The 24,456-nt window shown below is 36.6% G+C and overlaps 1 protein-coding gene across 2 annotated transcripts; it reads left to right on the top strand.

The window, feature by feature from the left end:
- Positions 1–29: 29 nt before the first annotated feature.
- On the top strand, positions 30–22,773 carry fbxo8 (F-box protein 8). 2 transcript variants are annotated; one of them, XM_016992489.2, is made up of 7 exons: positions 30–251; positions 2,972–3,029; positions 10,201–10,537; positions 12,731–12,857; positions 15,229–15,347; positions 19,462–19,658; positions 22,131–22,773. In XM_016992489.2, exons 3-7 carry the CDS (start codon positions 10,209–10,211, stop codon positions 22,316–22,318), a joined length of 960 nt encoding a protein of 319 aa, XP_016847978.1. In that variant the 5' UTR covers positions 30–251; positions 2,972–3,029; positions 10,201–10,208; the 3' UTR covers positions 22,319–22,773. The 2 variants fall into 2 exon arrangements, with proteins under 2 accessions (XP_016847978.1, XP_008105786.1); XM_008107579.3 differs by lacking the exon at positions 2,972–3,029.
- The last annotated feature ends 1,683 nt before the right edge of the window (positions 22,774–24,456 follow it).

Below are 24,456 nucleotides of genomic sequence, written 5' to 3'. Positions count from 1 at the left end.
CGAAACCGCGGCTGCTTTCCCCGAGGGGCGAGGAGGGGAGCGTCACTTCCGGTAACAACATACACGGCAGCCTCAAAAGCTCCAGCAGGGAACTTCCACCTTTGGCAGCTCGCGGTTTGGGGCGGGGACCCGGGAACCTCCCCAGGGCATCGCCAGCGCCGCTGCCGTCTCTCCAAACCCTCCTTGTCAAGCTTGGCCACCGACTGGCACGACACTCGTCGCGGCGGCGGTTGGGACTCAATTTCGGACAGGTAAAGGCACGTTTTCTCTCCTCGCCTCAGTGGTCCGAAGGCACCGGGACCCATTTAATCGTTGTGGGCTATATTTCAGAGCAACCCGCTTCAGCGTATCTCTTGCCTAGGAAGAAATTCATGAACATTTTATTTTTTATATATTTATTTATATATATATTTATTATATCCCGCTTTATCTCTCCATACTTAGGGCCCTTCCACACAGCCATATAACCCAGAATATCAAGGCAGAAAATCCCACAATATCTGCTTTGAACTGGGTTATCTGAGCCCACACTGCCATATATTCCTGTTCAAAGCTGATAATGTGGGATTTTATTCAGCTGTGTGAAAGGGTGCTGGAGACTCAAAGCAGTTCACAATTAAAAACATTACAGCTTCAAATATACTAGTATGCAATAATAAAATGGTATTGTCATTGTATATGAGCATATATTGCCAGTAGTGTTATATTATTACAGTGTACTAATTTTTTATATATAAAATATTCATATATATATATATATATATATATATATATATATAAATATATATATATATATATAATGTATTACTACTCTTATATTGTTATATTATAATATTAGTAATATTATGGGGAGAAAGTGGGGTGTAAACATTTTTAATATAATGATTGTATCTTTGTTGACTTTACTTGTTGATCTTATTATACATTAAGAAATCTCTGTACTACGATGCAGATGCTGTTTTTATATGTTCTGCTTGCATATGTTTTTTGTTGGTTACTATATTTGGAATTTTGGGGTTTTTTAAATAAGAATTATATATTTAAAATGTTTATTTATATCCCAATCTTTCTCTCCACACGGAGACTCAAAGCGGCTCACAACTAAAAGCCTTTCAATAAAACTTAAAATATACAAATATTAAAGGAAGCCCCTGATGACACAGTGGGTTAAACCACTGAGCAGCTGAACTTGCTGACTGAAAGGTTGGTAGTTCAAATCTGGAGAACGGGGTGAGCTCCTGCTATTAGCCACAGCTTCTTCTAACCTTGTAGTTCAAAAACATGGAAATGTGAATAGTTCAATAGGTACCACTCCAGCGGGAAGGTAACGGCGCACCGTGCAATCATGCCAGCCACATGACCTTGCAGGTGTCTATGGACAAGGTCTGCTCTTCAGCTTAGAAATGGAGATGAGCACCACCCCCAAGTCGGACATGACTAGACAATGTCAAGGGAAAGCCTTTTACCTTTACAAGTATTAAAACAGTATTAAACAACATTAATATTGAAACAATCCTGGTTAAAACCATAAAAGCATATAAAATCACTGGACAAAATCACAGCAGCTCTTGATGGTCTTCAACACCTTCATCTTTAAAAGCTTGCCTGAATAAAAAGGTTTTAGCCTTCCACCAGAAGGACGGCAGGGAAAGGGGCCATTCTGACTTCCCTGGGAAGAAGGGAGTTCCAAAGTCAAGGGGAAGCCTTCGAGAAGGCCTACTCTCTCATTCCCACCAATGGAGCTTGAGATGGAGATGAGACGGAGAGAAGGGCTTCTCATGAAGATCTCAGAGCCCAGGCAGGTTCATACAAGGGGATGCGATCAGCCAAATAGCCTGATCCTGAACCATTCCAACCGAAGCTATGGTTGGAACCCAAAACCCAAATTAGTTGGAGCCCACTTGATGGTATCCTTAAATTTTGTCACAATATGGAACCTTTACAATAAATCAGTTTGTTTTCAAGATATATTGGGATGAAATTCTTTCTCTAAGAACAGTAAACTTCCACTTGTGTGCCGTGGACTCAGTTGCCACTCTGAAGACTCCATATGACTCCTGTTACTTTAATAGTGGGTTAGAAGAGAACTAGAACTCGGTAGTATCTTCTCTTTGGTAAAAAGTCATGATGGTGACTACTAACGCATTCTAGCCGTTCTTCTGTTATTGTGGTATTTTATACTTGCCCAACATCACAGAGACATTTAACCCATTTGAGTTTTCCTTATAGCTTCCTTTTTTACTAGTTACTTCATTTTATATACAAGAACTCTTTTAAAATCAGATAGGACTATGTTGGACTTCTTTGATGCTTTCCAACTGCTATATACATTAAATGTAATATGGTCACTGTTTCTAATCAGTGGGACCATACTTACATGTGAAATAGTTTTCAGATAGTAGCAGGTCATCTAGTGTCACCTTGCCATGAACTGTAACCAGTTCAGTGGCCAGCTGTTTGGGACACAGACATTTAGCATATCTAGAAATGTTTACCACTTTGTTATTACAAGAATATGCATACCCAGTCAAAGCAAGGGTAGTTCAAGGCAGTATTATTTATTTTATTTATTTACAGCATTTATATTCCGCACTTCTCATCCCGAAGGGGACTCAGGGCGGATCACACTACACATATAGGCAAACATTCAATGCCTTTTAACATAGAACAAAGACAAGACAAACATAGGCTCCGAGCAGTAATTATTACAAGGTTGTCTCCTTTGAATGCCTCCCTGATTTCAATCCACCTGAACATTTAGGTGAAGGAACGATAATAGCATGTCCTTAGTATCTATTATTTCTGGTGTTTTGTATTGTCACTCACAGTGATTCTACAGAGATGTCTGATAAGGTTTTAGCTTTCCGTAATATATAAAGCAGTAGCATCTCCAATTCCCGTTTACCTATTGTTCTGGTAGAGTTTCCTAGTTGGACTGCCATCTCTGCTGTGTCATTTAATTTCTGCACAGGATGTGAAGGAAGACGTTCTTGTGCCATGGGAAGAGAACCAGAAGATGTAACAGCAGGGTGAGAACAAGCAGAGCAGAATGTGTTGGAATGTACAGACATGGTGGGGATAATAAAACAGAGCAGCCTGCATGCAGAATATGGAGATATGTGAAGAAACAGGGATGAGGGTGTGCCATATAACTTCAGACGGAGGAGAAATGTAGACAAAGTGATAATAGTGGTTGTGAAGTGGCTTGTATGCATCCTGCTATTTTCAGAGATGCAGTCGAGTGACTGGAGTTTTCTCCATCCAGCTAGAATTACTCTCTGTAGTCCTCTGTCCCAATTATCTGAAACTGGCCAGACACCTTCAGTTTCTTCTGTTGGTTTTACCTGGCTGTCATTTCTGTTCTCATCAGGTTTCTGCTAACACACAATTCAGTGCTTTCTTGTATTTTTCTTTTGCAGTTCTTTGTTTCATTCCTCTACTTCAGCTCTCCTTCTAAATTCACATTCTCAAACATTTGTTTCATCTTTCTTTAATCTTTTACAATGTTACTAATTTTCTTATTCCTGTATCTTTTATTATTTGTGTTTCTCTTAACCTCTTTTTGGGCAATCTTTCATTGAGTGTCTCAGGGAAACGATGTAAAGTCATGAGAGTTTATCCCTTCACTTTGTTTTCATAGATTACTCCTTCCAAGCTTTATCAGGTCAAGACTTCAGTGGAAATATTTATTTGGGTTGATCTCAAGAATTTTAATTTCTAACATTAACTGTCAGCCAAGACTGTTGTTCACAAAAGATCATAGACAAAATCATTTCTCAATATCTTGTTAAATATGTATTTCATTATTAACTTAGTTATGATTTGCAAAGTTGGACAATGCTCGTTTTATGCAACTTTGCAGTTCATTGAGAATACAGGAAAGGAAGGGATTAGAGATATTACTGGGACTATTGTGAAAATGGATCCAAACAGTGTGGCCATTGCACAAGGAGTCCTATTTCTCAATGGGCACTGAAACACTGTAGGGCTGCTGTACAAAGGAAACTCCCAATGTGCAACTGAACACTATTTAAGGTGCCCTTATATGCACCATCTCAATTAATTAAAACAATTGCATGTCCTATCAGGACATAGCTTTGGTTTTCCTTTATGTTGTGTAGGGTAAGATTTGACATTATACGTCAGCTGACAAATGTTAGACGAAATACAGCTAAAAGTTAAAAATATAACAACACTATCAATAAGATTTAAATCAGTTAACAACACAACCATTAAAAATAAAAAATAGACAATACAGCACATTATGCAAAACCTTTTCTCCTGAGCCGTCCAAAACTGTTCATCTGCCTTTGGAAGGAAAATGCCAATCTAACATCTCTAGGGAATGAGTTCCAGAGCTAGGAACAGTTACCAAAAAGATCATCTGCTATTTCCAATTTAGTGTATTTGTAAGAATAATGGGAGCACCAAATAAAAAAAGATGGTAAGGGAGAGAGGGAAAGCAAATTCTTCAAGATACAGAGTTCTTATATCATCTGGTTGGGATCAGAACAGTTTGGGGAGATGTGGAATCGAAGATAGCTAGTATTTCAGCAGCACTACTTAAATAGCCATGAGGCCCTCGGTGGTGCAGCCGATTAAACCGCTGAACTTGCCGACCGAAAGGTCGGTGGTCTGAATCCGGGTAGCGGAATGAGCGCCTGCTATTAGCCTCATCTTCTGCCAACCTAGCAGTTCAAAAACATGCAAATGTGAGTATTTCAATAGATACCGCACTGGCAGAAAGGTAACAGCGCTCCATGCAGTCATGCTCACCACATGACCTTGTCTATGGACAATGCCAGTTCTTCGGGTTAGCTCTGTTCCTAGCTCTGGAACTCGTGGAGATGAACACCAACCCCCAGAGTCAGACGGGACTAGACTTAATGTCAGGGGAAATCCTTTACCTTTACTTTACTTAAATAGCCATGGTTCCCTTCACTCCTTGTGGTTGAATTGGTGCTCCATCTTGAGTAAGTCAATGCCAAGAACTACTTAGGAATGACACCTCCATTTGCATAGACACAATATTGTACTTGCATATTTTTCATTTCTAAGAAATGGAAGGCAGTGAATACATTTTTGTCAGAAGAATTTAAGGAATGATTAAACGTCTGTCTGACAGAAACGCAGTAGCTGCAGATTCCTAGGCTTAACTTAGGGTTGGTCGGATCACTGCTTCATAAACTGCAAGTCTTGACCCCAAATGGGGTCCCCTTTGCTCAGTGTTGGTGTCATGAAAAAAATTGACAACAGTAAAATGTTTCTGAATGCAATTCAATTGCACAAATCTGTTAGGATTAACATGCAGTAGTTACAGTGGACTCTGCAGAAAGTGCTTCAGCTGTATTCCACAAGGAAAATCAGCTTGTTTAGCAAGAGTTATAAATGCTGATTTATTACCAGTAAATGTTTTATTTGTATACCTATTTTATATACCTATGTACCTGGGGTCATGTAAACATTTATCCGGTGGAAAGGGGTTGTGAGTCAAAAAAGTTTAAGAAGCCCTGGTCTAGATGACCCTTCGAATCCACCTATCTTTACAATTCTGTGATATAGGGAGTGTATTTCTTTCTTGCTTGTACAGTACTTCAGATTTCATGACATTGGTTAATAATTTAGTTGTAACATTTACTTAGTTGCTTCTCATATCTGCAGCTATGTTAAAATCAATAAAACCAGATAGTTTAAAATAAGAAATTAGAAATACTTTTTTTTAAGTGAGAACAGTGGGATAACGACTGTATGTTTCAAGTTGCTGTTACATATGTTATATGAAGAGTAGTATGTCATTCCTTCAAGTGAGGCAAATTTAATAAAATTTGAAAACCTATATCGTAAAATAAATAGAGGCATTTTAAATATATATGCATGTGTGCAATGTTGGCTTCTGTTTGAAGTCTTAGGTGGGGCCTGTGATGCTTTTCCCATGCAAACTTTGGAACAATGCATAGTTGTTTATAGAAATCAGAACAAATCTTGAATTGGTTTGTTAATATGTATACTGAAACTTGAAATAACTGTGAGTTTTAAATTTCATACAATTCATTTAATTTCTGAAAATCTATACAGTTTTACTATTTGTTCGTTCTGCTGTACAGTGTTTATAACAGGAGGATTCATCATAATATTCTAGTGAGTTTCTGGAATTTCCATCACGGGATTATCGCAAAGCTAAAAATAATTGCTTCTAGGGGAGAAAAGCAGAGATAAATCCTTGGACAAGCTACAGGAAAGCTTTGGCTTATAGTTTAATAGCATTCATTGGCTGGACAAGTAATATATGTCAGTCTGTTTTTATCTGTGTAGCCTGTTCATTTGTTACTGAACATAAAGTAGAGCAGAATCTATTTTGGTAATGTTGTTGGGATAAATCAATATATATATTTAAAAAATAATAAAGCCACAACAGCAATAATAACAAAGCATTTGTGTTATTATCTGTTGTAAAAAAAAATGCAGCTGGTGCAGTTTTACCAGCAGAGGTATCTGGAATTAAAATAGTTTAGTTCACCTGTACTGGGGCAGGAAAAGTATGACTCCCAGAATACATGAGATCCCCAGTCCCCATATTTGTAACTCCTTAAGCCAGACCATCCAAGCCCCTCATTCCTCCATTTTTTCCACAGAAGTAGCATTCATTTTGACCAACCTTTGCACCAAAACCACTCAAAAGCCTCCCCCCCTTACTGTTGTTTAAAAAAAAAACATGCAAAGAGCTATTCTCTCATCAAAGAACCGATGAATCCCCCAGTATCTCCAAGTATCACCTGTTTTTAAAGGTCAGTTGTATGCAATATGCAATCTTGGCAACCTCTTGAATGCAGTCTGTAAGAGTTTTTCTGAAATGCCTGTTAACAATTTGGCTCCTTTAGCAGTTAGTGTTATTGATTCAGTATTCTTGGACAGAGTTTAGTTCAGCACTATAGACAGCGCTCAATTTATTTCACTCTGTCTAGGCAGCAAAGACTTCACCTTCATGGGAGATAGAGTTGAAAACATGACTTCATGTGCCTGTAATTCTCCCAGATTTTCACCTTAATTTTTTTGATAACTTGAGAAAGTAATATGCTTTGGTCTGTGTTGATGTGCATAAAAATACATTGCTATCTATAAGCCACCACATGCCATTTAAGGGCAGACTAGTCCAAATAACCAATGTGTCTGTTACTTTCACTGAAAGAACTAAAATAATCTATGTTTGCTATAATTGCTCATAACTCATTGCAATGTAAGCTTATACATTTTTTCTAGCCAATCAATAAATTGTTCCTCTTGACTCCAGACTGATTTGTGTTTGAGGTGAAGGGAAATTTTTAATCAAAAGCTCTTTTAGGGTTTATTGACAGTCCACATGCCTTAAATAAATACACAGGCGGCAAATCTGGCGTTGCAGAGGCAATAAGATTTGACAAAACACTACAATATTATAATAATAATAATAATAATAATAATAATAATAATAATAATTTATTTTTGTACCCCGCCTCCATCTTCCCGCAGGGACTCGGGGCGGCTAACATGGAGCCAAGCCCAAATTTCCACAATAAGCAAGATAAAATATATTCACAGTAAAACAAACATCATTGACATTTAACATTACACACATTAAACCACCATTTTAAACAATAATATAATGGCAAATAAAACCGCCAAATAAGAACAATAGAGCGGTTAAAATAGTAAAAGGCTGGGCAGTGGTACGAGGAGTGCATAATTAAAATCTAATTAGGTAGATAAAAGTACTGCAGTATAAGAGGAGAATTCGGGGTGGGATAAATGAGGAAAGTAATTACCAAATAAGGGCAAGAAAACAATCCATTAGGCTTGATAATAATCAATACTGAGGAGGTTATTGTTGTGATCAGTTGTTGAAAGCACACTGGAAGAGCCAGGATATTGTTTATAGATGCTTATTTATGTTTTATTGATTTTTAATGTATGATTTTTATATTATGATTTATATATTGCTTTTTAATATATTGATTTTTTTATATATGTGTCTTCAATTGTTGTTGATTTTATATTGTATTTGATTGTATTTTAACATGTTGGAAGCCGTTTTGAGTCCCTTCATGGGAGAAAAATGGAATATAAATAAAGATTTATTACTGTTATTATTACTCCCTTCAATTGTCCATTTCCTAAATTTGTTCCCACAATCAATATTGCTCAATATTTTATGTCTGATATTTAGGGTTAAATTGTGTAAATTGTATGCTAGAGTTAAAGATGGCTGCAGCGAGTCTTTAATTTTTAATGCCCAATATATTTCAGAATCTCTTTACCGTAAAATGTGTCTGCTTCTTTTAGCACCTCTGAATGTATTTCTTCATATTACCAGAGCAGAACTGCAAGTACATCAAAATTTCACAGTTGAAATGTGGTCACAGTGTGCCTTCTATTGCAAGCTCACTTCTTTTTAAATACTTCTGTGGTCTAGCTAAGCAGAGATTTAATTTGGTAGTCTATAAATTGCTCTACAAGTCCTTTTCAAAGCCTGCCTTTGCTTACTTGATCATGATAGGGCAGTAGAGGACTTCAAGTCTCTCATCCTTCTTCTAATCCATTCAGCTTCATTCCTTCAACGAGGACCCCTTAATCCAGAGGGCTGAGTTCTCTGGGAGTAGGAGGGAAATATTTCAGTTGGCCCTATAATGTACCTGGTAACACTCTGGCTCTATCTTTCCTGGATAACTGTTATACTTTTCCCCCCTATTGATCTCTTTTTATTTTTCCAAATAAAGTTTATTTCTGTGATTTAAGAAAAAAAGATTTGTCAACTCCTCTTTTGTCTGACATGAACACCTTTAAAAAAAGTGTTTTCATGGTCTAAGCATTTTTAATGGTGTACATTAGAACAGAGCAGTGGGCTGGAATTTGGGAACTGAATTCAGAAGGCCTGTTCTGCAGGCACAAACCTCACTAAAATGAGTAGGTTTTATGATAAGGAATTTGAGCTTATATAGTTTCCCTTCCCCTTTATAGTAAATACAAGCTGTTATTTAAAAAACGTACTGTAGGTGTCTAATTTACAAGGTGACTGAACTAGACTTCAGGGAGGATGTTGTTTAATTGCCGTCTCCTACAGAAGTCAATTAACAAACAAAACACACTTTAACAGAGAGAAAGATTAAAATAAAAGTTGAGTTGGGAGGTCTTTGCTGGATCCTCAAGGTACAGTTATGATAATGCTACCAGTCCATCATTTAACTGATATTGTGCTGTCCCTTCTCTCTCCCTGCATATCTGTGTGTGTGGGAGAGAGAAAGTATACATCAATATTAAAAAAGAAAATTATTTTGTCCTCCCATTCTCCACAGTGTCAAATATAAAACATTCACAATTACCGATGCCCCATTTCATAGTGAATTTGTTGTGGGGTGTGGGGATGCCTTCATAGAAGATCACACAGAGGTGTTGGTAGTGTCTGCTTCTTGCTATTAAATGGTCTTCCCCAGAGGCTCCCCAAAATATAAGCTTGAGCACTTTCCAGAACAGTTGTAAGACTTTTTTGTAGTTTGTTTGCATTGGTAGATTATAGCTTGCAGATGTTCCAAATGTTAGGGAGCCAGAATTATTTTAATTCTGTTCCCTGGCCAGAGGCATGTGGAATTTTATTTCTGATTCTATAATGTTAGCATCTCATTTCTAGAGCCCCTGGTATTTTGAATTTGTCCAGCTTTACTGTCCTCCTTTATTAGCAGCAGTTTTGTTACAGATCAGATTGCTTGGGAAAATAATCCCTGGCTGCTGAAGTAATTAGAGCACCTAATTTCACCCCATCAACAAGTGGGTTAGTTAACAATTGCCAACAGACTAAGTGTGTTAGTCCTTTGCAGAAGGAAAAAAAGAGTATTGCAGCTATGTAAAGTTTTATTGTCCTTTACCTTTTTATGTAGTAAATGCAAATCAAAAAAGTAGAAACATTTGTGAAAACAGTCTTGTGAAATAGCCTCATAGACATCAGTGTGGATTTTCTGTGATTTTCTGTTGACAGCACATATTAAGGTTTCCTCATACTTTCATGTAGTTTGGGAACACCTTACATAAAAATCACTTTTCATTCTGTGGGCTGTTACGCCTTTTCAGTAGGATTTAAGTGCACTTGCCTTTAATTTCTTTCTTCCACAAATATTAATGATATAATTGTGGCTTTAATGAACTAATTTTTCCCTTTTTGTTTACATCCTACAGGCTTGCAGATGGGTCAAGGGCTGTGGAGAGTAGCCAGGAACCAGCAGTTGCAACACCAGGGATATGCAGGACAAAGCTATCTTTCCAGAGAGCATGGTAGAAGGATAGCCGCTAATAACGTTTCAAACACAAATCATCGGAAACATGCCCAAGGAGGCATTGACATTTACCATCTGCTAAAAGCTCGAAAATCAAAAGAACAAGAAGGGTTCATCAACCTGGAAATGTTGCCTCCTGAGCTTAGCTTTACCATTTTGTCATACCTGAATGCAACAGACCTCTGCCTGGCTTCATGTGTCTGGCAGGATCTTGCTAATGATGAGCTACTGTGGCAAGGGTATGTTAATGAGAGGTCATGAGCACAGGTTACAATACCAATTAAATCCACAATTTTTTCCATAACATTTGTTTCTTTAAACAAAACATCAAAAGTGAAGGATTACTGCGTAATTGTACTTAATAATTAAAAAGGGTTCAGGGGAGGGGGCTTAAAAAACTTCATCTTACACTGAGAAGCAATTACATTGTGATGCTACAGAATGAAAAGAGTGTACCCTCTACTTATACAGAACCATTTCAGGAGTTTCAGATTCATCTTTGCTCAAAACTCTGAATAGTGGCTCTTTATCGCCAACCTCAGAGCTACTTTTGAACATAGCAGTCATGAACATCATTCAGTTTCTAGCTTTGGTCTTCTTAAAGCCAGTGAAACTGCTAGTGCAAATGTTTAACAAATCGGCATTTTGGGCTACAAAATATCCTAATTGGAAAATGACTATTTTTAGAAGCAAAATCAGCATATACCAGTAGTATTCATAAACTGAAACCCATCTCCTCATTGCTTCTTCAAAGGGCTACATGTTCGTCTGGGATTTGATGCAGCGTTTGCAAATGAAGGAAATTGTATTTCCATGCACAATTTCCACACATGTGGGCATGCATTATTCATATGTTTTTCTTACGTTAGATTAAGGACAGGAAAATCCTTTACAAAATTTGAGCCCCACTATTGGAGTTGCTTCTTGAGATATATTACATTTAATGTGATAGCACAAATGGGCTTAACAGCAAGGTGTGAGTTTCTTTAAAGCTTTTCTAACATTGTGTTTGTTTTTAATGTGACTGAAGTGCTTCTTGCCCTAATCAAAAGAATAAATGCATTGTTAATTTAGATATTTATAGAAGAATGATTTTATAAATGATTACTTGCTTCAAATACAAATAGTACATTGCTGTACAGATGTTATTACATTTAAAAAAACAGCAAGGGACTTATTTTATAAGCAATAATAGAGGTGTGGTTTCCATTAATATTTTCCATGGCTTTTGCTAAAAGGGGTTTCATTTTATTTAAATTGTTATACAGTAGGATACTTATAATATTCATTTTTGTTGCACAACACTTCTATAACTTTATACATTTATTATATTGGGTTGGATCCAGATGTGCACTTCTTATAGAAGAAATGCAGTAGCACAGTCCCACAAAATTCCCATGTGGCATTGCAAGATTACGTGTTTTTACAGTCTAGCACTTGTGGAACCTCAAATGCCATATCCAGATCTATGCTTTCACAGAATGACATTGCACCATGGTAAAAATAAATCAACATGATACCTTTTACTACTATGGAATCAAGTCTGAATACAACACAATATAATCTAACATGATTTTAAATCTGTTTTACTATAAAGAACAATTTTAAATGAATTTTCCTTTTAAAAAAATAATTGACATTTAATGCAAATAAAGCACTTTACAGTATATTAAAGAATATAGTAAATGACATAACACCTTGACCTGTTCAGTTCTTTGTAACTTTGATAGGATTAGTGCCATGTTCTCAGTGAGAAATGTTACCATTGGTGGTGGTGCATGGTATTTGTGCAGGGCTTCATATTGTCTCCTGTGCTTCTGTATAAAATTGTTGATGTAAATCATTACAGCATTTGGAGTGAAATGTCAGTTAGATGACTGCAAGCAGTCCCCGAGTTAACAAACATCTGACTTACAGGTGACTCATTTAAGAACTCTAAAATGCTTTTCCTGCAATTCCATTGCTTTTTCATATAATTGGTAGCATACCACCCTCAAACCTGATAGGATTAAGGATGGCATATAAAGATTTTCAGTAACTACTCACAAAATATAGTTTTCTAATTTGTATTAAGATTCCAAGTATCTGTAAGTTATCTGACTGAAAGCAAAATCCAAATTCACATGAACAGATTCTCCCCTACTCTTTTTTCCTAATGCAGCCCAATCCCCAAGAGGGATAATTAAATGCAGTCCTTTTGTTTTCCAGGCAAAATGAAACCTTTAAATGCATTTTTCAGGTTTAGTGAGGGAGGTTTCATTAAAGTTTGGGGTATAAGTGGTTTAAGGATTAAAGTGTTATGTAATATCTTCAAAATAGTAATGCAATACTTTATATTCAAAGCATGCTCAAAATCCTAACGTATTACAATTTACAGTTTAGAGCATGGAAATGAATTTTTATACTGAACCTTGTCCTTTCACTTTTTGTAGATTGTGCAAATCCACTTGGGGTCACTGTTCCATATACAATAAGAATCCACCTCTTGGATTTTCCTTTAGAAAACTGTATATGCAGTTGGATGAAGGCAGTCTTACCTTTAATGCCAATCCTGAGGAGGTAAGTACAGTTCTGCTGAAATTAGTTAGTGTTGGTATACTTCTGAGGCTCTTATTGTTTATTCAAGTGCTATTTATATCTCTGGTTGTTGTAAGGCAGTGATGCCGATTTGATGAACAACTTAGGAATAACAATTGTCTGAAAAAAATGGTAAACTTTAGTATACTTCATGTAGAAATCCATTACTGTCTTTCAGTCGTTATTTGGATTGGAAATCCAGTACTTTCTTGCTTTGAAGAACTGAATTTAAGAGAGAGTAATTGTATTATATCCCTTTCTAACTTTGGGCTTTTCAATTAGTTTTTCTGTTTGATAGGACAAATACAGAAAATAAATACACAGAATGCTGTTAGTCTATCGTAGCAAAACTGTGCATTAGGTATGGCCTTTAAGACTCTTTTACTTCGACACATGGAGATATTATACCTAGCAGCTTTTCACCATAGAAGCAAATGCTGTTAGCCTGTCGTGGCAAAACTGTACATTAGGTATGGCCTTTATGACTCTTTTACTTTAACACAGGGAGGTGTTATACCTGGCAGCTTTGCACTATAGAAGCAAATAATGAATCTCAGATAAATGCTTGGAAAAATACTAGGTGTGCTATGTTTGTGTGCACAAGTCTATCTTACATCTTTAAATCTCTTCATTATTGGATCATGTGTACTTTCTAATTACTTCTTTGCTTTTTATGTCTTGTAAAACTGTTTTAAGGATTGTGTAACCTAAATGATAGCATTTATGTCAAAACCAATAACAACTTTGCCTCTCTCCCTAGTTCCAGATTGATATCTATGTCTTCATAGACATCACTAGGGCTTGAATGTACTAAAACTATATATACTAGAACGTGTGGTAAAAACAAAACAGGGCAGCTAGTTTTGAATGATTTGCAACGCTTAAATCACATCTTTGAAATTTGAGTAAGTGCAGACTGAGGAGTTGTAGGCTGCTACTGTAGTAACAATAAAAAGAAAAGGCAGCACCAACAGGACTGAAAGCCAAAAGGGGGACACAAAAACTCACAATGAGGCTTGGAAGAGTTATATTTTACAATGTAATTTAGATCATATATTACTTCTCTGCATATTGTACCTACTGAACTGAAATGCATATAAATCAAGTTGAAATTACAAGAGAATTGCAGTCTTCATATTACAGCTATATAGGATAGAGAATAGACAGTGCTAGAGAAAAATAATAAGGTTGTTTGATTCACGGTTCACACAATGGCATGCTGTCACATAGTTATAATGGAGTCCAGCACTTTGAAAAAGAATTGAACCACTAACCTCTGCTCCACCTTGACATAGGAACACCTTATGATAGGAAACAAAAGTGTTGCAGAGCTCTGTGGACAACCATGAACTAATCAAAAGCCTATTTTATGTTGTGCTTTAATATCAACAGTGACACTACTCTTGTCAGCACCAAACAAGCATAATTGCCTGTCTCTTATATGTTATGTTAAGGACAAATGCTACTGCAAATGCAATGTGTCTGAGCTAGGGGAGCCTATTCTAAAACATGAGATCATAGGCCATGGCTTAAGATGTAACTTTCAGATGTTATGCTTCTTCATTATCATTTTTGTTGGGAAAATATTTCTGTCATAGGCTTTAAATAACTACTTTAAGGTTCACAGTAATTTGTGGCAGAAGGAGGACAGTTACTGTATATATTCATGTATAAGTCGACCTCATGCGTAAGTTGAGGGCAGGTTTGGCCAAAATTATGGATTTTGATATGATTTAGTGTCCATAAATAAGAGTCATTCTGTGGAGAGAGGAAAACAAAAATGCTGCCTACTGACCCTGGTTGTAACTAATGTTTCCATACCTAGGCATTCAAAAAGGGCGGAAACGAAGCCACACCAGAGAGGATCAGTGCTTCTTTTAGGTTTATCATTTGCCACTTTACTCAGAGAAGATGATAGTTCCTTTTTTTGATGAGAGTTAAGGTACATTAATCACATTGACCCATGAATAAGTCAGCTCACGTTTTGGCAGTTGATTTTTTGACTAAAATTTCTAAACTTATACATTAATATACAAGGTAGATAGGAAAACTAAAGCATTTATTTGAATGTACAACTGAACACCAAAAAGACACTTTAAAATAAAACAAGACTGAATAATGCATTTTATGTAGCATTTCCACATGAGCCCACATTAGGAAATTAAATATGGTACCACAGAAAACTGGAGCACAATTATGTTAACATATGTTTTGTTTGCATATGAGTTAGGCTGAGCATATTGAAATGTAGTTTTGAAGGTATAATTTCTGTTAGTTTTGTTTCCTATTAAATACTCCAGTTGTGCATTTAAAAAACTGACCATACATTTTATAGAACATTTCTTTGTTCCAGGGAGTAAACTACTTCATGTCCAAGGGAATACTGGATGATTCACCAAAGGAAATAGCAAGGTTTATCTTCTGTACAAGAACACTCAATTGGAAGAAACTGAGAATCTATCTTGATGAAAGGTAATTTGATTATGAAATGGAAAATGGTGTGTTCCCTTTTATTTAATAGCATTGAATTTCTTATGAAAATACTAAAATAATGGGTTATTAGTAATAGTTTTTTAAACAGCAATGATGGCAATGTATTTACTTTCTTTTAGTTTTCCAGATAGTATCTATGAAATTGGCTCAATAGAACAAAAAGTCTATTTACTAAGTAAATATCTTGGAATGACCAAAAGCCAGTATTTATTAAAAGTCACTGAATAAATCTGCTTTTTTGTTCTATACACTACGATCCCCCATAGCCATGGGACTGGGATCCAAAGTGTCAACGTCCTCCAGATGATTCTGGGGCATGCTTTTGCTGTAAGTTACCACTGAGTTGCCTAAAAGGACCTAGCAAATTCCTAGAGAAGATAACCCATAGGCATTTTCTTGGTCGTCCTGGGTGCCTCTTTGAACACTTCCAATGGAAGGATAGCATAGACTCGACTGGAGGACTTTGAAAATTATTATCCAGTTTCCTGTTTTCACTGTAAATTTTGCCTGCGAATATGGGGATCATACTTCATTTCAAATTTTACATAACCAAAGAGGCCTTTCAGGCATAAGTCTAGTTGCTCTAGTCATGTTACATTCAAGCCACCTGGTCATTCTTTGCTCTAGTGCTTAGTCAAGTTCAAATGTGTGTGAATTTGGGGGTAAGTATTGTCTTATATATTACATTCAAAATGGGAGTAATTATTTCTGTATATGCACAAAATTCTCTAGTTAATCCTAAAACTGTTAATTTGAAACATGTATCCAAAAGGACCTTCAAGGAACTTTTAGAAGGCCTTATAACTCCATGTCCCTCTGCCATTCTGATCAGTACTGGTATCAATGAAAGGTAGTCATGCTAATATTTACATCTTACTACATTAGCCCTCGTTTAATCCAGTATAGTAGTTCCCACAGCCAAGTTTTCAGATATTATTGGATTCCCATTTCCAGGAGCCCCACCTAAAAAGACCATCAATATTAAAGTTTAATCCAACTTTAAAGTTTAATTTTAAAGAGCTTAAGCTTTGAGAATCACTGATCCAATTCATGAACATACATTTAATGTTGCTGTGATTCCATCATATAGATCTGTGTGCCAGTTCTATATGCACTTATCTCAAAGGTAGGTCCCTTGTAATTTGCTGGGACAAAATGCATCGCATGTGCAGAATTAGGGTTTAAATTGTATTTGTAATATTTAGAAAAGATGTTGCATATTGGCTCAAATGGGTAGTTATTCCTAGAACCTGAACATTTTTGAGAAGTGCCCCAAGTGTTAGAGTTGCACATGTTCCCTTGGCTAATACTAGTTTTCCTGTATTTCTTAGGTCAGCTGTAATTAAAGCTGAGTCTGTGTTACGCAAAGAAAAGAATGTTTCCAGTGTTTTTGTTTTCAAAACTCTGGGCTCTTTCTGCTGTGTTTCTTATACAAGCCTGTGGTGACTCTGAGCAAAATCTCTGTGATGAACACCTATAAAATGCATTATCCTTTAAAACAGTGATTCTCAACCTGTGGGTCCCCAGATGTTTTGACTTCAACTCCCAGAAACCCTAAGAGCCGATAAACTGGCTGAGATTTCTGGGAGTTGTAGTCCAAAACACCTGGAGACCCACAGTTGAGAACCGCTGTTTTAAAAGGAGAAAGTCAGCTGCACTGGTCTCAAACATTCAGACCTGCTTCAGAGATATTTGGGCATGGGCGGTTGAAAATGGTTTCCATAGACTTCAGTTTTACTTAAGCAATCTGGCTGATTCTAGACATATAAAAAGTTTGTATGTACTGTATATACAATGACTATTCAACAAGTCATCTTGCAATTCAAAGATTTGCCAGAACTGGAATTCATTTTGTTAGAAATATAAGCTGCCTTTCAAAATACAGGTTTTTTGTACATTATGCATGCACAACATAATTAAAACTTGCATCAGAATTAAAGTAATGACCTTATTTTCCCATTACAGCTGTATTTATCTGATTCTATCGGCTATTGGTGAATTTAAGCAAGCTACTGCACAACACTCCCATGTAGCTAGAAATAATCAACATTTGTATTTCACCTTCTCAGATGTTTCTTTGCATATATCAGTTTTCACTGAAGCTCTGCTTTGTTTCATTATTTTAGGAGAGGAACTGTGTTACTCTTTATGTTAGTCATATCTGTTCTTTGTAAAGTATCATGCACTTAGATGCCGTTTGTTGTTTTGTGCCTTGAGGTTGTTTCCGATTTACGGTGACCCTAAGGCAACCTTATCACAGGTTTTTCTTGGCAGGATTTGTTTGGGGGGGGGGGGAGGGAGGTTTGCCATTGCCTTCCTCTGAGAGTAAGAGTGTGACTTGCCCAAGGTCACCCATTGGGCTTCTTTGGCTGAGCGCCAGGTTCAAATTTTGGTCTCCAGAGTTTTAGTCCAGCACTGAAACCACTACACATTGCTGGCTTGGATGGTAGCTTTACTAAGGGTAGAAAGATCTTCTGCTTAGGGTAGAAAGATCTTTTGCATTTTCTGAATATCTTGTCAACCAAAAGATACATATTTGAAATATGCTTGATCCAGACATATTCATTTGTAAAGTAGAGTCTCGTTTATCCAACCTTCGCTAATCCAATGTTCTGTATTATCCAACGCAGTCTGCTTCCCACCTTGATCCACAACTGTTCTCTAGGCAGCAACGTGCAGTGGGCCAACATGCCCAACAACAACACAAGTGCAGCCACACTCCCAAACAAGTGGCAGACTTAATGTAAAACATGATGTTTTGGTGCTTAATTTGTAAAATCATAACATAATTTGACATTTAATAGGCTTTTCCTTAATCCCTCCTTATTATCCAACATTTTTATTATCCAACATTATGCCTTCCCGTTTATGTTGGATAAGTGAGACTGTACTGTACTAGTGAAAGAAGACTCCTATTTATGATAACCCCTCCACCACCAAAACCCCCAAAGATACAGAGAAGCGTATTTTGACATCTGACTACAAGGGAGATTGAGAATCCCGAAAGGGTAGCGGGAGGAAGTCTGCTTTTGTTAGTCCTGTTATGCATACTGTAGATAGGAATCCAGCCTGAATTTATTTTTGCCATACTGAATGCATTGAAAGAATAATTATTGTGTTTCAGAGCGCTTTTGAACATCCACCCCCTATTTCTGAGCATATCCTCCAAAATTAGAAGCCAAATGGATAGGGAAGATGTCTGTACAGTCCCAGTCCAATCTCTGATGCTAAGTACATTCAATTGCAGATTGACCTGTGCACTGTGGCCAGAATCCAACAGTGTCATTTAGCTAATGGAAATGATAATTACATTCACAGACAAGGAGTTCTGGACTGTGCAGGAGGCAAGTCCAATACAGTTTCCAGTTGAATTGATTGCACAATCAGTAGCATGCCTAGAGACCTCAACTAAAAATGTGCTACTATTTGTACAACTGGAAAAAACAATGTAATTCTGCTGGCATGCTGTTTTACTCCACTAATGGTATATACTGACTATAGGTTTATTTGTTTTATTTGGATATTATTTCATTGTTAAGTAATCAAGAATGAAAAGTTTTTAAAAAGTGGGAAGCCCTTGAAGTTATATGGTTGTAGTCCTATATATGCATACTTGTAAGCGTCATAGAACTGAATTGGGCTTACCTTATATATGTATAAGTCTAGAAATTTTAGTCAGGAAATCAGCCAAAAAAACTTTGGTTCAGTGCGAGTATTATACTTTCCTTAACTCTTACAAAAAATAGAAACCAGCTCCTCCCCTGAGCAGAATGGTGAAAGGCAAAGGTTTTATCTGTCCTAGAGGAACCTAAAACAAGCATGGACCTCCTCTGCTCTTTCTGAATATCTGGATGTGAAAATGGCAGCAGTGTCCAAAGGCAGCTAGTCCCTTGAGGCAGCATTGGCACTTTCCCCTCTCCGCAGAATAATCCATGACTTGTCCACAAGTCATATCAAGATCTGTAATTTTGGCCTCAAAACCTTCTTTCGACTTATACATTGTGCTTTTGAAATGTATGCCTTGTGTCAGTGTTTAAAAAGTCAACTTTTGGTCTCAGAATGCTTTTCTTTTTCCTTTCCCCCCTTAAATTAGGCGAGATGTATTAGATGACCTTGTGACACTACATAACTTCAGAAATCAGTTCTTGCCAAATGCACTAAGAGAGTTTTTCAAACACATTCATGCCCCAGAGGAGCGCGGCGAATATCTTGAGACTCTCATTACAAAGTTTTCGCACAGATTTTGTGCTTGTAATCCTGATTTGATGAGAGATCTCAGCCTTAGCCCAGGTAAGAGAGGGGAATGTGTATGCATTTTGTATATGGCTTGGAGCATCTTACTGCATCACAAATTAAGACCTGAACCGTTTTTTTTACCAGTATGTTCATTTTTAAAACCCGGCATGTTTTAATAATAATTTATCTGCATAGAGATATATCTAAGTAATGAAATGAAAAGATGCTTATATCCAGTAAATGGACTTAGGATCCGTGTGTAAGACTGTAGGCAAGTGGTGGAAGTTATGTGGCTCTCCAGACGTTTTCAAACTACAATGATGAAAAGCTTTAGCCAGCTCTACCAAAGGAGAGGAATTCTGAGAGTTGCATCCAACATCTGGAGGGCTGATTGCTACCATTGCTATGATCCAATAAAACCTTAGGTGCTTTTAAATTCACACAGATTTTGTATGACTTAAATATTAATAACAAAACAGTGGGTAGTGGAGAACTAAATAGTCACTCCCATTAAGTATATTATACATTTGCAGAAATTTTCACATATACTGTATATATTCGAGTATAAGCCTAGTTTTTCAGCCCTTTATTTAAGACTGAAAAAGCCCCCCTCGGCTTATACTCTGGTGAGGGTCTTGGTTGGCTTATATTTGGATCAACTTATACTCGAGAATATATGGTACATTTATTATTTTTCTCTATTATTGTTGCTACTATTACATTTATTTTACTCTATTTTTATTATTAATACATTTACTAGTTCACTCTGATCTTATTATATTTATTATTTTACTCTATTACTACATGTATTATTTTACTCTATTATTATTACTACATGTATTATTTTACTCTATTATTATTAAAAGGATACATAAGCACATTTACATTGAAGAAGATGAGAATAATGATTTAATCAGAGTTGGACAATCTTATCTTAAATTAGAGCTTTATGTAAATATTCAAAAACATTTAACCTACCGATGCCTCAATTAATGTAATTTTATTGGTATCTGTTTTTATTTCTGAAATTTACCACTCTTGGCTTATACTCGAGTCAATGTTTTCCCAGTTTTCTTGTGGTAAAATTAGGTACCTCGGCTTATATTCGGATCGGCTTATACTCGAGTATATATGGTAGATTCATATTATTTTCTGTGCTATCATATAGCCTATTCTGAAACTCTAAAGTAATAAACCAGTTATCATGATATTAACTTCAACAAATGGGAGGTTTTTTAAATTTCTGTTTTTTTATTGAGGGAAAAGGCATTTTGTTTTGTTTTGTTTTGGTAGTGTTTGAGTAGTGACCTTTTAGCTATAGGAAACTCTCCCCAAACACTGCTATATTTGAGGTACAAAAATATTAGACACCCTTGCTGTCTTAAGTGCTTTAAACTCTCATTTTTAGTTGTATTCTGATTTACTGGTTGGTTTATATATACAAGTTGAGTATCCCTTATCCATAATGCTTGGGATCAAAAGTGTTAGATATTCGGATTTTATAATATTTGCTAATGGGATACCTTGGTGATGACACCCACGTATAAACATGAAACGGATTTATGTTTCACATACATCTTATACACATAGCCTGAAGGTAAATTGATACACAATATTTTAGATAATTTTGTGCATGAAACTAAGTTTGTCGATAGTGAACCATCTGAAAGCAAAGATGTTATTATCTCAGCCACTACTTCAGTGGACAGTTTTGGAGCATTTCCAATTTCTAAATACAGAATACTCAACCTGGATTGGTTTTTATTTTATTTTATTATTATTGTAAACAATTTTCAAGTCAGTATATAAATATTGTATTAAATCAATATATAAAAAGGAGTACATACCCAATATACTCATATATGATCATATTTTTTAATTTGAATAATCAATCCAAAGAGCCTGAGTCAGCATATCCAGGGGTCAATATTACCACTATACCTTAACTCATTGGTTCTCAACATGTGGTTCCCCAGATGTTTTGGCCCTCAACTCCCAGAAATCCTAACATCTGATAAACTGGCTGGAATTTCTGGGAGTTGTAGGCCAAAACACCTGGAGACCCACAGGTTGAGAACCACTGCCTTAACTCTTAGCAAAAAAAAAAAAAAAGGAAAGGCAAAAGACAAAAGCTTAGTCAGTCCTGGGAAAACCTGAAAGAAACAATACTTATTTCTAATTTCTCTTCCATGTTGCCACTGCTGGCCTTTTTGAATGCCTGAGTGGGGAAATGTCAACAGCAGCCAGGGATGGCTGCTTTTCCCTCTGCAGAGTGATCCTCAACTTACCCACGGGTCATATCAAAATCTTTAATTTTGGCCGCCAAACTCACCCTTGACTTATATATGAGTATGAACTGTAAATGGTTTAGCAAGTAGCATACAAGAGTATTCAGCTCCTCATAAAGACTTTTAATGCTTAGATGTAGAGTGACTGGTAGTATAGCATTAGTTTGTTTTCTCCTTTACTCAGTTGTCATATTCTTTGCTAATGCTGTGCCCCTCCTCCTTTCCCTGTTTTTCTTAGATGCTGTCTATGTCCTATGCTACTCGTTGATCCTGCTTTCCATTGATCTTACTAGCCCTCATGTGAAGAATAAAATGTCAAAGAGGGAATTTATCCGAAACACTCGCCGCGCTGCTCAGAACATTAGCGAAGATTTTGTGGGACACCTTTATGACAATATCTACCTTATAGGCCACGTTGCTGCCTAAAAAGCACACTTTGCTTGGACTTACAGTTTATGCTTAAAAGAAATTAGTTCCCCACAGAGTTCTCCTTTTTTGTAGATATGGGGGTTATATTAGTGCTGGTCATTCTAACCTCTTTCTGCAATCAAAATGTACGCAGATAACTTTTTTAGCAACTTACCATGGGAACTGAGGAAATTTTTGCAGATTTTTTAAAAAAGAAATTTGCTTACAGTTTGCACAAAACATTGCCATTAGTCTGACACATTACTTTATCTGAATGTTAAAGTGACATTATGATTTTCAACTGACAAGATGGAGGACTTGTGCAATAGATTTGCTTGAAAACTTTAACCTGTTCTTTCATTTTTTTAAAAAAATACCATGTAATGTGTACATATTTAACTAAAGAGATTTATAACCATAATTATTTTATTGTAAAATATTTTAACTAAAGTTTTCCCCCTGTTTCTCTCTAATAGACTGTGTCTTTTGTATTTTTTTACATTGTGAACCTGCACTGGTTTATTTTTAATGTTTGTGCCAACTGAATATTCTCATCATTCTAGAAATGTTCATTTCAAGGTACACATGATTCTGAGCTATCACTTGCTACCAACAGCACTCACCAGAAATGAGTGGCTGATTGTTTTTGTGAATCAATTTTGGTGCTTAGATATAGGTAAACGTTTTCCCCTGACATTAAGTCTAGTTGTTTCCAACTCTGAGAGTTGGTGTTCATCTCTATTTCTAAGCTGAAGAGCTGGCATTGTCCGTAGACACTTTCAAGGTCATGTGGCCGGCATGTCTGCATGGAGCATTGTTACCTTCCCGCTGGAGCAGTACCTATTGATCTACTCACATTTCCATGTTTTCGAACTGGCAGAAGCTGGGGCGGGAGCTTCATAGGGACAGAAGGGAAAAAAAAGTCCCATTGCATGAATGTCATTTCAGTCACATTTTTCTGGATATCACTCAATTTCACCATATGTACTTGTGTACAAGTTGAGGGCAAGTTTGGGGGTAAAATTAGGGATTTTCATATGGCCATTGAATGTCAAAGATCATTTTGCAGAGAGGGAAAAGCATTGCCGGAGGGGGGGTTGATTGATATTCTATCAAAAACAAGCAAAATGTACATCCAGGACCATTTCTTTTCTTCCCCTGTATGCTTCTTTGCCATTTTTGCTTGATAAATGAGGCAGTGAGCTTTGAAACTCACTGTGATATATTTTGCACTGTCTGGTGGCCTAATAAGGGTTGAGAGCCAGCTTGGTGTAATGGTTTGATCACTGGACTCTAGAGGTCGGGGTCCAATTTCCCATTTGGTCTGGGAACCCAATGAGTGACATTGGACAAGTCCCATACTCTCACCTCACAAAAACACTGTGATAGGGTTGCCTTAGGGTTGCCATAAGTTGAACATGTATCACCACTATATTGTGGTGATACATTTTAGAGTTAAAGACTTTGGATTTTGTTTTATAGTCAGCACATCCACCAATAGACTGAAACCAGTTCATAGTATTTTATGATTATTTTTTATTTTAGTTTTAGATTATAATTATTTGAGGAGTTTGGAGCTCTTGAGATGAAGAACATTAACCAACCAAATCAATTAAAGTTTTCAGGAAAATAGAAGAAAATGTTAGCTTCGTCCACAAAAAAAACCTGGCTCATTCTCGGTGAATGTTCCTTCCTCTCGTATGCAGCTCAAATCTGTTTAGAAAGCAACGGGGCTGGAATACCTTTCCCTTCCCAAGGCATTTTCATTTGTAAAAGTACGCCTTCTCCTTGGCAGCGTTGGAGAGGAATGTTGGATTTAATTTAAAATGATTAATGAGATTTTGTCCGACTCCTGCCCTCTACTGCCACTGCAGTATGTCAGCCCAACAACCTGGGAAACTGGGACGCCACTCTGTCGCCCCAAACAGCTTCCCCAAGAAAAAAAAATAAAGCTAAATAGCCAGCCTCAGGTACTTGTCAATGGTATTGTCTTTTGGCTGCTGACAGTTCAATGCTAGGTTAAGATATTTATATGTTAAGGATAGGAAAACCTCCATTACTTGCTGAGGTGCTCCCCTCTTTTTTAAAAAACTAGTACTGGAAGTCAATATTCAGTAAACATTTTGGAAAGCAAATAAACTCTAGGGCGATGGAAT

This window comes from Anolis carolinensis, chromosome 5 (genome assembly GCF_035594765.1).
Source record: "Anolis carolinensis isolate JA03-04 chromosome 5, rAnoCar3.1.pri, whole genome shotgun sequence".
Taxonomy (NCBI): domain Eukaryota; kingdom Metazoa; phylum Chordata; class Lepidosauria; order Squamata; family Dactyloidae; genus Anolis; species Anolis carolinensis.
This window is presented reverse-complemented; position numbering and strand designations above follow the sequence as displayed.

Excerpts from the sequence above, each read along its gene's own strand:
- fbxo8 (XM_008107579.3), top strand. The coding sequence starts at position 10,209 with ATGGGTCAAGGGCTGTGGAGAGTAGCCAGGAACCAGCAGTTGCAACAC. Across the intron at positions 10,538-12,730 it reads GATGAGCTACTGTGGCAAGG|ATTGTGCAAATCCACTTGGG; the intron begins GTATGTTAATGA and ends CACTTTTTGTAG. Across the intron at positions 12,858-15,228 it reads TTAATGCCAATCCTGAGGAG|GGAGTAAACTACTTCATGTC; the intron begins GTAAGTACAGTT and ends TCTTTGTTCCAG.